This window comes from Pyrgilauda ruficollis, unplaced genomic scaffold (genome assembly GCF_017590135.1).
Source record: "Pyrgilauda ruficollis isolate IOZ18807 unplaced genomic scaffold, ASM1759013v1 scaffold144, whole genome shotgun sequence".
NCBI classification, from domain to species: Eukaryota; Metazoa; Chordata; class Aves; order Passeriformes; family Passeridae; genus Pyrgilauda; species Pyrgilauda ruficollis.
Window position 1 is genome coordinate 468,465 of NW_024512988.1, and position 9,933 is coordinate 478,397.

The 9,933-nt window shown below is 49.1% G+C and overlaps 1 protein-coding gene across 1 annotated transcript; it reads left to right on the forward strand.

Annotated features, from left to right (window-relative positions):
- The first annotated feature begins 797 nt into the window (after positions 1-797).
- Positions 798-6,517, forward strand: NRAS (NRAS proto-oncogene, GTPase). Its single transcript, XM_041460502.1, has 5 exons — positions 798-983; positions 1,672-1,850; positions 2,758-2,917; positions 4,154-4,277; positions 5,483-6,517. The coding sequence occupies exons 1-4, from the start codon at positions 798-800 to the stop codon at positions 4,271-4,273; spliced, it is 645 nt and encodes a 214-aa protein (XP_041316436.1). The 3' UTR covers positions 4,274-4,277; positions 5,483-6,517.
- The last annotated feature ends 3,416 nt before the right edge of the window (positions 6,518-9,933 follow it).

Below are 9,933 nucleotides of genomic sequence, written 5' to 3' on the forward strand. Positions count from 1 at the left end.
CGCCGTGTCTCTCCCGTGTCCCTCCCGTGTCCCTCCCGTGTCCCGCCGTGTCCCATTTTTTGTTTTGGTTTTTTTTTCCCTCCCCTGCCCCCCTCCCTCCATTTCCCCAGTCACACTTTATCAAGCAAGAAAACTGAATGATTGGTCTAAGTATTACTTTAACCAAAAAGATCAGGAGTTACTTTTTGGAATAGAGGGCAGTACTGTGGTTTGGTTTGGGTTTGTTTTGTTTTGGTTTTATTTTATTTTATTATTTTGGTTAATTTTTTTGTTTGGTTTTTCTTTTTTTTTTTTTTTTTTTTTTTTTTTTACCCCTACAGCCACATTCATTGGTTACGAATTACATCACTTCTAATTAGTGTCCAACCCCCGTTTGTGCTCTGCCCTCCCCTGCTCGGCTCTGTTCCTTGGCGGGGTGTGTTTGCAGCAGGCTCAGCAGGGCTGTGCTCTGATCCCGCTGCTGCAATTCCATTTTCCTGTTCCTGCTCCCTCCCGGGGCATCTGAGCCTCCCCTTCCTCTTGGGATTGTGGTCACTTAAAACAAAAACTGCTGCGGGTGCAGGATGCTCGAAAACTGCTCCGGGTGCAGGATGCTCGCAGTGCAGCCCCTGACCCAGAACCGCCAGCTCCAGCTGTTCACTAGCAGCTTTCCGAAAGCGCAAAGCTTGGCTTGAACCCTTCTCAAATCCCGAGAGCTCGACGTCGTTCCCGGTTTAAAACCCACAGGGTGTGGGTTGGGTTCCCCCTCTAGACCCCGGGATCTGGGCCCGGTGCCGTTCCCCCTTGAAAGCTCCGGGATGCGGCGCCGGTGCCGTTCCCGGTTTAGAGCTTCGGGCTCGGTGCCGCTGCCGCCGTGTCTCTCCCGTGTCCCTCCCGTGTCCCTCCCGTGTCCGGTGGTGGGCGCCGGCGGCGTGGGCAAGAGCGCGCTGACCATCCAGCTCATCCAGAACCACTTCGTGGACGAGTACGACCCCACCATCGAGGTGCGCGGGGCCGCTGCGGGCTGGGGCCGCGGGGCGCGGGGGAAGCTCCGCCGGGCCGAGGGCGCTGCCCGGGGCCGGGAGCGCATCCGCCGCCAGGGCCCCGCAGCCCGGCCCGGCCCGGGGCTCTGGGAGCGGCTCCTGCCCCGTTCTGCCTCGGGCTCCCACGGCAGCCACAGGCGAGCAGAAAGGCCGGCACGGGGCTGTGCAGGGCGGAGGCTCCGCTCGCAGGGAGGCTGTTTGTGATTGTCTTTCATTTTCTTCTCCTGTAGAGGAATTCCTTTAAAGCAACGTGAGTTCTGTGTTTTGTAACAAAGGATGGCAGGGCTTAGAGTCTCATTTAAAATGGGATAATTTGGGTAATATTTAAAATACTGTAGTTTTAGATAGTGGTAGTTTTTCATCAGAGACGGATGAGAATCACAAGGTTCAGACTGGTTTGGGTTAGAAAGGTCCTTAAAGCTCATCTGGTTCCACCTCTGCCATGCCAGGGACACTTTCCACCATCCCAGGCTGCTCCCAGCCCTGTCCAGCCTGGCCTTGGACACTTCCAGGGATCCAGAGGCAGCCACAGCTTCTGCAGAACAGCTGGCAAAGCTCCTCCTGCGTTTTTGTGATTATTTTTACGTTTCACCCGTGCCCCGGGTGGCAGGAGCCGTGCCGGGCTCACTGGCAGTGCCCTGTGTTGCAGGACTCGTACCGCAAGCAGGTGGTGATCGATGGCGAGACGTGCCTGCTGGACATCCTGGACACGGCGGGGCAGGAGGAGTACAGCGCCATGAGGGACCAGTACATGAGGACAGGAGAGGGCTTCCTCTGCGTCTTCGCCATCAACAACAGCAAATCCTTCGCCGACATCAACCTCTACAGGTACAGCTGGGCTGCCCCAGGGGCAGGGACACTGCCTGAATGAGGCACTGAGGTGCCTCGGTGAAGGCTCGGGAACAAAGATTGGATCTCCCACTTCTGTCAGGAAGTTTTGCCACTGTTCTGTGCCACTGCATGGAATCACAACGGGGTGGGTTGGAAGAGACTTTAAAGCCCATCCATTCCACCCCCTGCCATGGCAGGGACACCTTCCCCACCCCAGGCTGCTCCCAGCCCCTTCCAGCCTGGCCTTGGACACTGCCAGGGATCCAGGGGCAGCCTGTGCCAGGGCCTCACCACCACCTTTAGTCAGTTAAGACAAATGATTTTTATCCAGATTTTTTTTTTAATCAATCCATATAAATATCTCCAAGGAGTGCCAAGAAAACAGTGTCAGACTCTTTTCCATGGTGCCCAGGGACAGGACAAGGAGCAGTGGCCATAAACTAAACCACAAGAAGTTCCACCTCAACATGAGGAAAAACTTTCTAGGAGGGTGGCAGAGCCCTGGAGCAGCTGCCAGGGAGTTGTGGAGTCTCCCTGGACACGTTCCAAACCCTCCAGGATGTGGTACCTGTTCCAGGAGATCTTGCCTTGGCAGAGGGGTTGGGCTGGTGATCTCCAGAGGGCCCTCCCATGCCCAGCTGTTCTGGGATTCTGTGAACCAGATGCCATTTGCAGCTACAGAATGTCATCTCTGAGGAAATGGGTGAGAAATCCAGAGTGGGGTTATCCATGGACAGAAAATGAAGTGTACAAAGTGCTTGGCCATCCTGCTGACCCCTGAGGCCCTGCTCACCTTTAATGTGTTTTTGTGGCACAAGGTTGTTTGAATACTGAACTAAACCAGTTTTACTATTAGAAAATACTTCCTAATTTATTTTTTTTTTTATAATTTGTCTTCCTAAAGAGAACAGATCAAGAGAGTGAAGGACTCAGATGATGTGCCCATGGTGCTGGTGGGGAACAAGTGTGATCTGCCCACGAGAACAGTGGACACAAAACAGGCCCAAGAACTGGCAAAAAGCTACGGAATCCCCTTCATAGAGACCTCTGCAAAAACGAGACAGGTGAGGGGCTCCCCCAGGCCTGACTTCTTCCTGGGAAATGCAGCAAGGACATTTTGCCATGTGCTTTTGCCTTATTTACAGGAGAAGCATTTTTTTCAATCCCTTTACAGTTTTTTGCTTTTATTTCCCCGCTCACTCTTAGCTTGAAAGAGTTCTGGGCTGGGCCAGTGCAGGAATCACTTCAGACTCAGCCTGACTTCCTTTCAAGTGGGTTATGCTGATAAATAACAGGGAATAAAAAAATTTCAGTTCCCCTGAAATTATTAAATAAAACTTAAAAACAAACTAGGGAAAAAAACCCCCTCAAAATAATAAACATAACTAAAACCAGTAAATGCAGAGATAAAGAGACCTACAGTGGTTTTGTGGAAAATTACATAAGGAGAAAAAAATAACACATGCCCCAAAAAAAGTTAAAATTCACCTTTACTATCAAAGCATTCAAATGCAGCCACCAAAACCCCCTCTTAATGAACCTCCAAAACCATAAAAAACCTCCCAACAAGAAACAAATACCTGCAAAATAATTCCTAAAAAATAATACTTACGTCTTAAATAAAAACCACATTTTAACTATAATAAATAAAAAACTTATTGTAAAATCTCACAAAACACACAGAAGAAAAAGAAACCCAGCTACTTTCTACTGCTTCAAGTGATGTTAAAGTTTTGATTCCAGCCAATTTCAGCAGCGTTCAGTGTTGGCAGGAGGAGCAGCAGAGTTTCAGCTGCTCCCCCTGGGCCTGTCAGAGGCTGAGCTCGCTCACCCCAGACCTGCTGGGTTCTCTTGGCTCCTTAATGAAAGCCAATTAGCTGATTATGATTGCAGACAGAATTCCCCAGACTGGACTCATGGGCTTCTCCAGAGCCTCCTTGGCCACGTGGGCTTGTCCAGGGGAACAGAGCAGGGAAGGTGCCATTATTGAGCAGCAGCCAGAAAATCCTCAAGAGCTGAATTCTAAGAATTCTCAAATTAGGCAAGGAGTAGCCGGTTTCCTGCATGGAACCTCCCTGAGATACAGTTTTCCATGTTTACTTTAGGGGTTGTTATCCCAGGAGGAGTCAGGCTGGGACATCCCTGTGGGATTCCTCCTCGTAGGAACCACGGGGTCAGTTGGGTGCTGCTCTTCCTGCAGAATTGTGTCTTTCAAATCCACTAAGGGGCTCTGGGATGGACAGATCGGTGATTTCAAAAGCTTCAGGGAAGAAAATACCTGACCTTGTGTTTGCATTCAGGGTGTGGAAGATGCTTTTTACACCCTGGTGAGGGAGATCCGGCAGTACCGGATGAAGAAGCTCAACAGCAGCGAGGATGGGAACCAGGGCTGCATGGGATTGTCCTGCCTTGTCATGTGAGGAGGTGAGCTGGAGCCCTCTGCTGCACTGCCTGCTCTGCCTTCCAGCAGCTGCTGAGTGTGCCTCAGAAGTGCTGGTGGCTGTAGGTGGGGTTTCCCCTTTTATAGAACATACTGATTGCCAGAGAATTGGAATCTACAATGGATCCTACAGTGGATCCGGCAATGGATCCTACAGTGGATCCTACAGTGGATCCTACAATGGATCCTACAGTGGATCCTGTAATTGGATCCTACAGTGGATCCTACAGTGGATCCTGTAATTGGATCCTACAATGGATCCTACAGTGGATCCTGTAATTGGATCCTACAATGGATCCTACAGTGGATCCTGTAATTGGATCCTACAATGGATCCTACAGTGGATCCTGTAATTGGATCCTACAATGGATCCTACAGTGGATCCTACAGTGGATTCTACAATTGGATCCTACAATGGATCCTACAGTGGATCCTACAGTGGATCCTACAATTGAATCCTGTAATTAGATCCTACAATAGATCCTGCAATTGGATCCTACAATGGATTCTACAATTGGATCCTGTAATTGGATCCTACAGTGGATCCTGAAATTGGATCCTACAATGGATCCTACAATTGGATCCTACAGTGTTTTAATGCTCAAAAAAGAAAAATTCCCCTCTAAGTTGGTGGCAGAGCTTAAGAAAAGGAATTTTCATTCATGTCACCCTTTTGGCTGGTGGGTGGATGGAACAAGATGATCTTTAAGGTTGCTTCCAACCCAAAACATTCCATGTTTTCCACCAATTCCAGTGGTGTGATTTTCTGTCTCATTCCTTTCTGTCTCCTTCTTTTGGGAAACCATTTGGACTGTTTGGAGAAGGTGTAATTTCTGAAGAAACACCTTGAAAGAGGGGTGTGCACAGCTGAGTGATTGACTCCTGCACAGCTCCCCTCGAGCTGTGTTCCTCTGGAACATGCTGATTCCAGGATTAACCAAATAAAAGGGTGCAAATAATGGAATCTGAGTTCTGGAACGTGCTGATTCCAGGATTAACCAAATAAAAGGGTGCAAATAATGGAATCTGAGTTCCCAGCTGAGGGAAATTCCTCTCAACCATTCCCTGAAAGATGTTGCTCGTGACTATGAAAACAGCCAGACCAGCTCAGGACTGTGCTGCACTGCACATCCACCCCAGAGCAGGACTGAGCTAATTAGTGCTAATTGGAGGTGCCTTTCTGTTCCAGATGCCAAGAAAACGTGGTTCAGGTGCAGCTGCTGGACGAGCCTCGATCTGTGCTGCCTCTCCTGCTGATCCCTGCAGTGTCTGGGTGCCAGGGACAGGCTCTGGGCACCAGAGTTAATTAGCACAAGGACCTTCTCCGTGCTCCATCTGAAGAGAACATCCATGGCCTCTACCTCCCTGCTCAGCTCACGGAGCAGCAGCACCTCGGGACGTGCTGGGATTCTTCTCTCACTGTGTTACCTGGCTTTGTTCCAGAAGAAAACCAGTCACAAAAGTGAACTATAGAGACTAAATGCTGTGAAAAAGATGACACTTTACCTCTAGAGTAAAAGCTAGAAGTGCTGTGTGTCCCCTGTCTGTTGGATCCCGTGCAGTGCTGTCAGAGGAGTGGCACAGTTAGTGTCACACGGGCTTGTGCCACCAGCAGTGCCCCTGTCCCCTCTCAGCTGGGTGTCTGCTCTCTGTGCACCTGTACAGCAAAAGTGCAACATCTCCAGTGCCAGGAGTGCCACCTACCTGATCCTCCATTTCTGTAATAAAAAGGAAACCCTTTCCTGACTAAGTGCCTGTTTGCTAAGAAGATTTGAAGTTGTCCCTTGGGTTGAGGAAAACCCCAAGGACTGGAATTTCTTGGGAGCTCATTGTGTCAAGCAGGCAAGTGTGCTGTGGGTGATCTGGGCCTGAGAGGATCCTCCAGCAGGAATTTGGAGGCTGGAAGGTCCAGCAGGCACTTGAGAGACTCTTGGACAAGGGAGGGGACACACTGCATCTGTGTTTTACTTTCTTTGTGGGTGGAACAGTTTATATTCTGTATTGTTTTCCTGCAGCATTCAGATCTCTTCCAAGTTGGACCAAACCTGTCAGCTGTTCATTTTTAACATGAACTGCCAACATTTCTGGGCAGCTTCTCACTAATTAATCTGGTAACTGGAGGTTGCTTTGGACAGCTGCTATTAAGCTCTCTCTGTAACTTGCAAATTGTTTTATTCTGAATTATTTTCTTATCACAGACTGTAAAGAGTCTCTTCAAAATGTCTCTAGACTGTAAAATGTAGTTGGAGTTTCCTTGTCAGGGAAGGAGTGGGGGAGGTCGGGGTTGACTCTGTCAGGGGTGCAGGAAGTGTCTGGAAGTGTCCCAGGCCAGGCTGGAGCAGCCTGGGACAGTGGGAGGTGTCCCTGCCATGGCAGGGCTCAGTGGGATGAGCTTTAAGGTCCTTTCCAACCCAAACCATCCTGGGATTCTGTGATGGAGGGGAGAAGGCTGAGAGCTGCCACAGGCACCTGAGCCAGCTTCTGATTGCAGCAACTTGCAAAATGAGGAAGGAAACGAGCTCAGTGATGGCTCCACAGGAGGTGTGGGACAGACTGGTGGAATTCTGGGCTCTCTGAGCCAGGGAATTGTGGGCTGAGCCAGGTGTTCCCAGAACAGAACACCCTCCCCTGGTTACCTGGTGCCCAGGTGTGCTCTGTGCTGCAGAGCCTCCTGTGCCCTGGGGTGCTGTGCCCTCCCCTGTCCTTGTGCTGCTGGGCTGGGCTCTGCCCTGCTGGATTCAGCGAGGAGGAGGAGGAGGAGGAGGAGGAAGGAGCCCTCAGCCAACAGAGGGAGCATTTGGTCAGTGCCAGGCCAGCAGAGCAGGAGGCTCAGTTTCAGGTTGTTGGTGTCAGTCACACATCTTAATTTAGAGTGCTCAATTTCAAATGGAATTGGAAATCTAAACAGAGAGAGAAGAATTTTTTCCTTTTGATGTTGCTTCCTTCACTACTTACAGTCTTAATTCTCTTCTTGGAATGAAGAGGATCAATCTGCATCACATCTTCTTTATCTGTGATAATCCTTATAAATACTTTTTTCGATTTATTTTAACCTTGACTGACGTGACTGATAAGAATTAAATCCAGAAAAAAATTTAACATAAAGTATTATTTTCCAGCAACATACACACAGTGGTGGGCAGAATTGAGGGGACCATTGGCTCGAGTTCTGTTTGTTTGATGTTGCCCAGAGCAGCTGTGGCTGCCCCTGGATCCCTGGAAGTGTCCAAGGCCAGGATGGAGCAGCCTGGGACAGTGGAAGGTGTCATGGGATGAGCTTTAAGGCTCCTTGCAGCCCAAACCATTCCATGAGTGCAGGTTAAACCTGGCAGAGCTGCCCCCCTGCACAGCCAGGGCTGAGAAGGCTTTGTCAGGAAGATTTTCTGTGAAAGCCTTCCCTGCTCCTGAAGAGCTGTGTGGCACAAGGGCTGCAAGTTAATAACAACACCCCTGGGAAATGAGGAAAAGCTTTTGGGATACGCATTTGGTCACGTGGAGCCAGCAGGAAGGGCAGTGTGGAGTTTGTGAGGACACTCAATGGTGACATTCTGTCATCCAGGCCCACGGATGGGGTTTGATTTCTTGGGAAATGCAGGAATTTGTTTCCTGGCCAGAGCACAGCTGCCTGTGGCCTTGGGAAGCCTCTGGCATTTGATGTTTGAAGGGTGTGTGGTCAACCTGGAGAATTATTTGGATGGAGGTTCATCATACAGTGCTCCCCACTGCTCAGCTCTGGTTGGCAGTAAAATGTACCAGCTGTAGCTCCAAAGGCTGGGAATTCTCATCCATGTGTGGGAACTGACTGGAAAATGCATCTGCTGCTCTTTGCTGTTCCCTTTCTCTCGGGCTCTATAAAACCTGAAAAGGGAAAAAGCCCTGGTGAGGACAGGTCTGTGTTTGTGTTACCTCTGGAACCTTTAGAATGGTTTTTAGGATTTTCTCAGTTTTTAGGGTGCTGCAGAGCTGACCTGCACAGGTGATACTCCCAAGTCCATCAGTGTAGTTCCAAATCCAGCAAAAAATACAAAATCAGGGTGTTGTACTAGTCAGGAGTGAACTGAATGGTTGTAATTTGTTTTCACCTGCCTCACAGAGAACCCGGGGTTTGGTGGAATCCAAGAACTGGAAGGACAAAGCCCTGTGAACTGGGGGAAACTATTAAAAGATAAGCACAGAAGGTTTTGCACAAGACAGGTCCCTGGAAAAGGTGGTTTAGTAGATTTGGTCCAAATATTGTTATTTAGAACAGCACAACTCTGCACTAGTGCCAAACTGATGTCACTGCCCTTGCTGGATAGAACAGACATGAAGAAGTTTTGGGGTAAAATATTTAAAATATTAAAAAAGGGTAAAGCTCTTGTTCAGAACTTCCAAGTGCCAATGACTGGAAGAAATGTTTCTGCTGCTGTGCTGAGCACAGCTCAGTGGAGCCAGTGGAATCCTGTGGTTGTTTCTCTGTGTCCTCACTCCGTGTTCTTGCTCAAACAACTCCGTGCTCTTGCTCAGATTCTGTCCTTGTCCTTGCTGGGACTTTGGATTTTAACCAGGATCTTTAAGCTGCCATCATTTTTAGTACAGCTCAGCCTTAGAATTGGATTTCAAGCAGCCTCAGGCCTGTGGGGGATCACATTCTGACCTGTCTGTGCTCCTCAAAAACCCCAAACCTTGAGTGTGTGCCTGTGGTAGCCATCAGGATGGCTGGGAAATGTTGGGATCTGGACTTTTAACCCAAGGGCTAATTTGTTGTTACTTTGTTTAATTATTTGCTTTCAATAATGCATCTCTTTTGGTTTGGATTGAAGTAAATTATTTTGCTTCTTAAATAACTTTTTTAAAGAATAAACTTTGAATTCTTTGGTTGTTTTCTTTGGGTTCTGGGTACAGGATCCACGAGTGGGTCACAGGAGGTTCATCACAGTGCCCTCTGCTTGTCTCTGGGGTGGGATTTGCTCCATTCTGTCCTGGGGTGGGCTCAGCTCTGTCACAGATGTGCCCTGGAGCATCAGTGAGCAGTGAGAGTGACCTTGAGACTGCCACAGGCTTGGTCCAGTCCAGTTTTAATCTTGCTTCTCAGAATCTCTGTTTGCAGTGGGGTCTCTCATGCTGATTTACAGAAAAAATGTAAGTAAATTCTTGATACTCCAATGGCAAAACCAGCATTAAATTACTGCTGTGCCCAAATCATGCTCTGTTAGCCTTTGAAATTGCTTGATTCAGTCTTCTAAAATACTTTCCTTCCTGCCAAAAAGCAATTTTTGTGAGAGCACACAGTCAGTAAATGTGCTTCAAGGGTATTTCTCCTCAGACCTCAGGTCAGGCATCTGAAACTTGGAGTCCAACCTGGGTTTTATGCCAGGAATTTAAAAACAGACCCCCAGGAGCAGGGACACACAGTTCCTGCCACTGCAGGTCCAGCCTGTGCCCAGAGCAGTCACACCCTGAGCTGGGGTGGCTGCTGAAACCCCAGGGTTCCTTGGCTTGCTGGAAAGGTTTCCCTGCAATGGCTTTGTTCCCTGGCCCTACAGGAGCTCCCTGCAGGTTTTGGTTGTGCCTGGAGCAGAGGCAGAGTGCAGCAGCCTGAGGGATGACAGAGAGAGCAGGGTGCTGTCACCAAAGGGGTACTGGGGACAAAGGTGACAC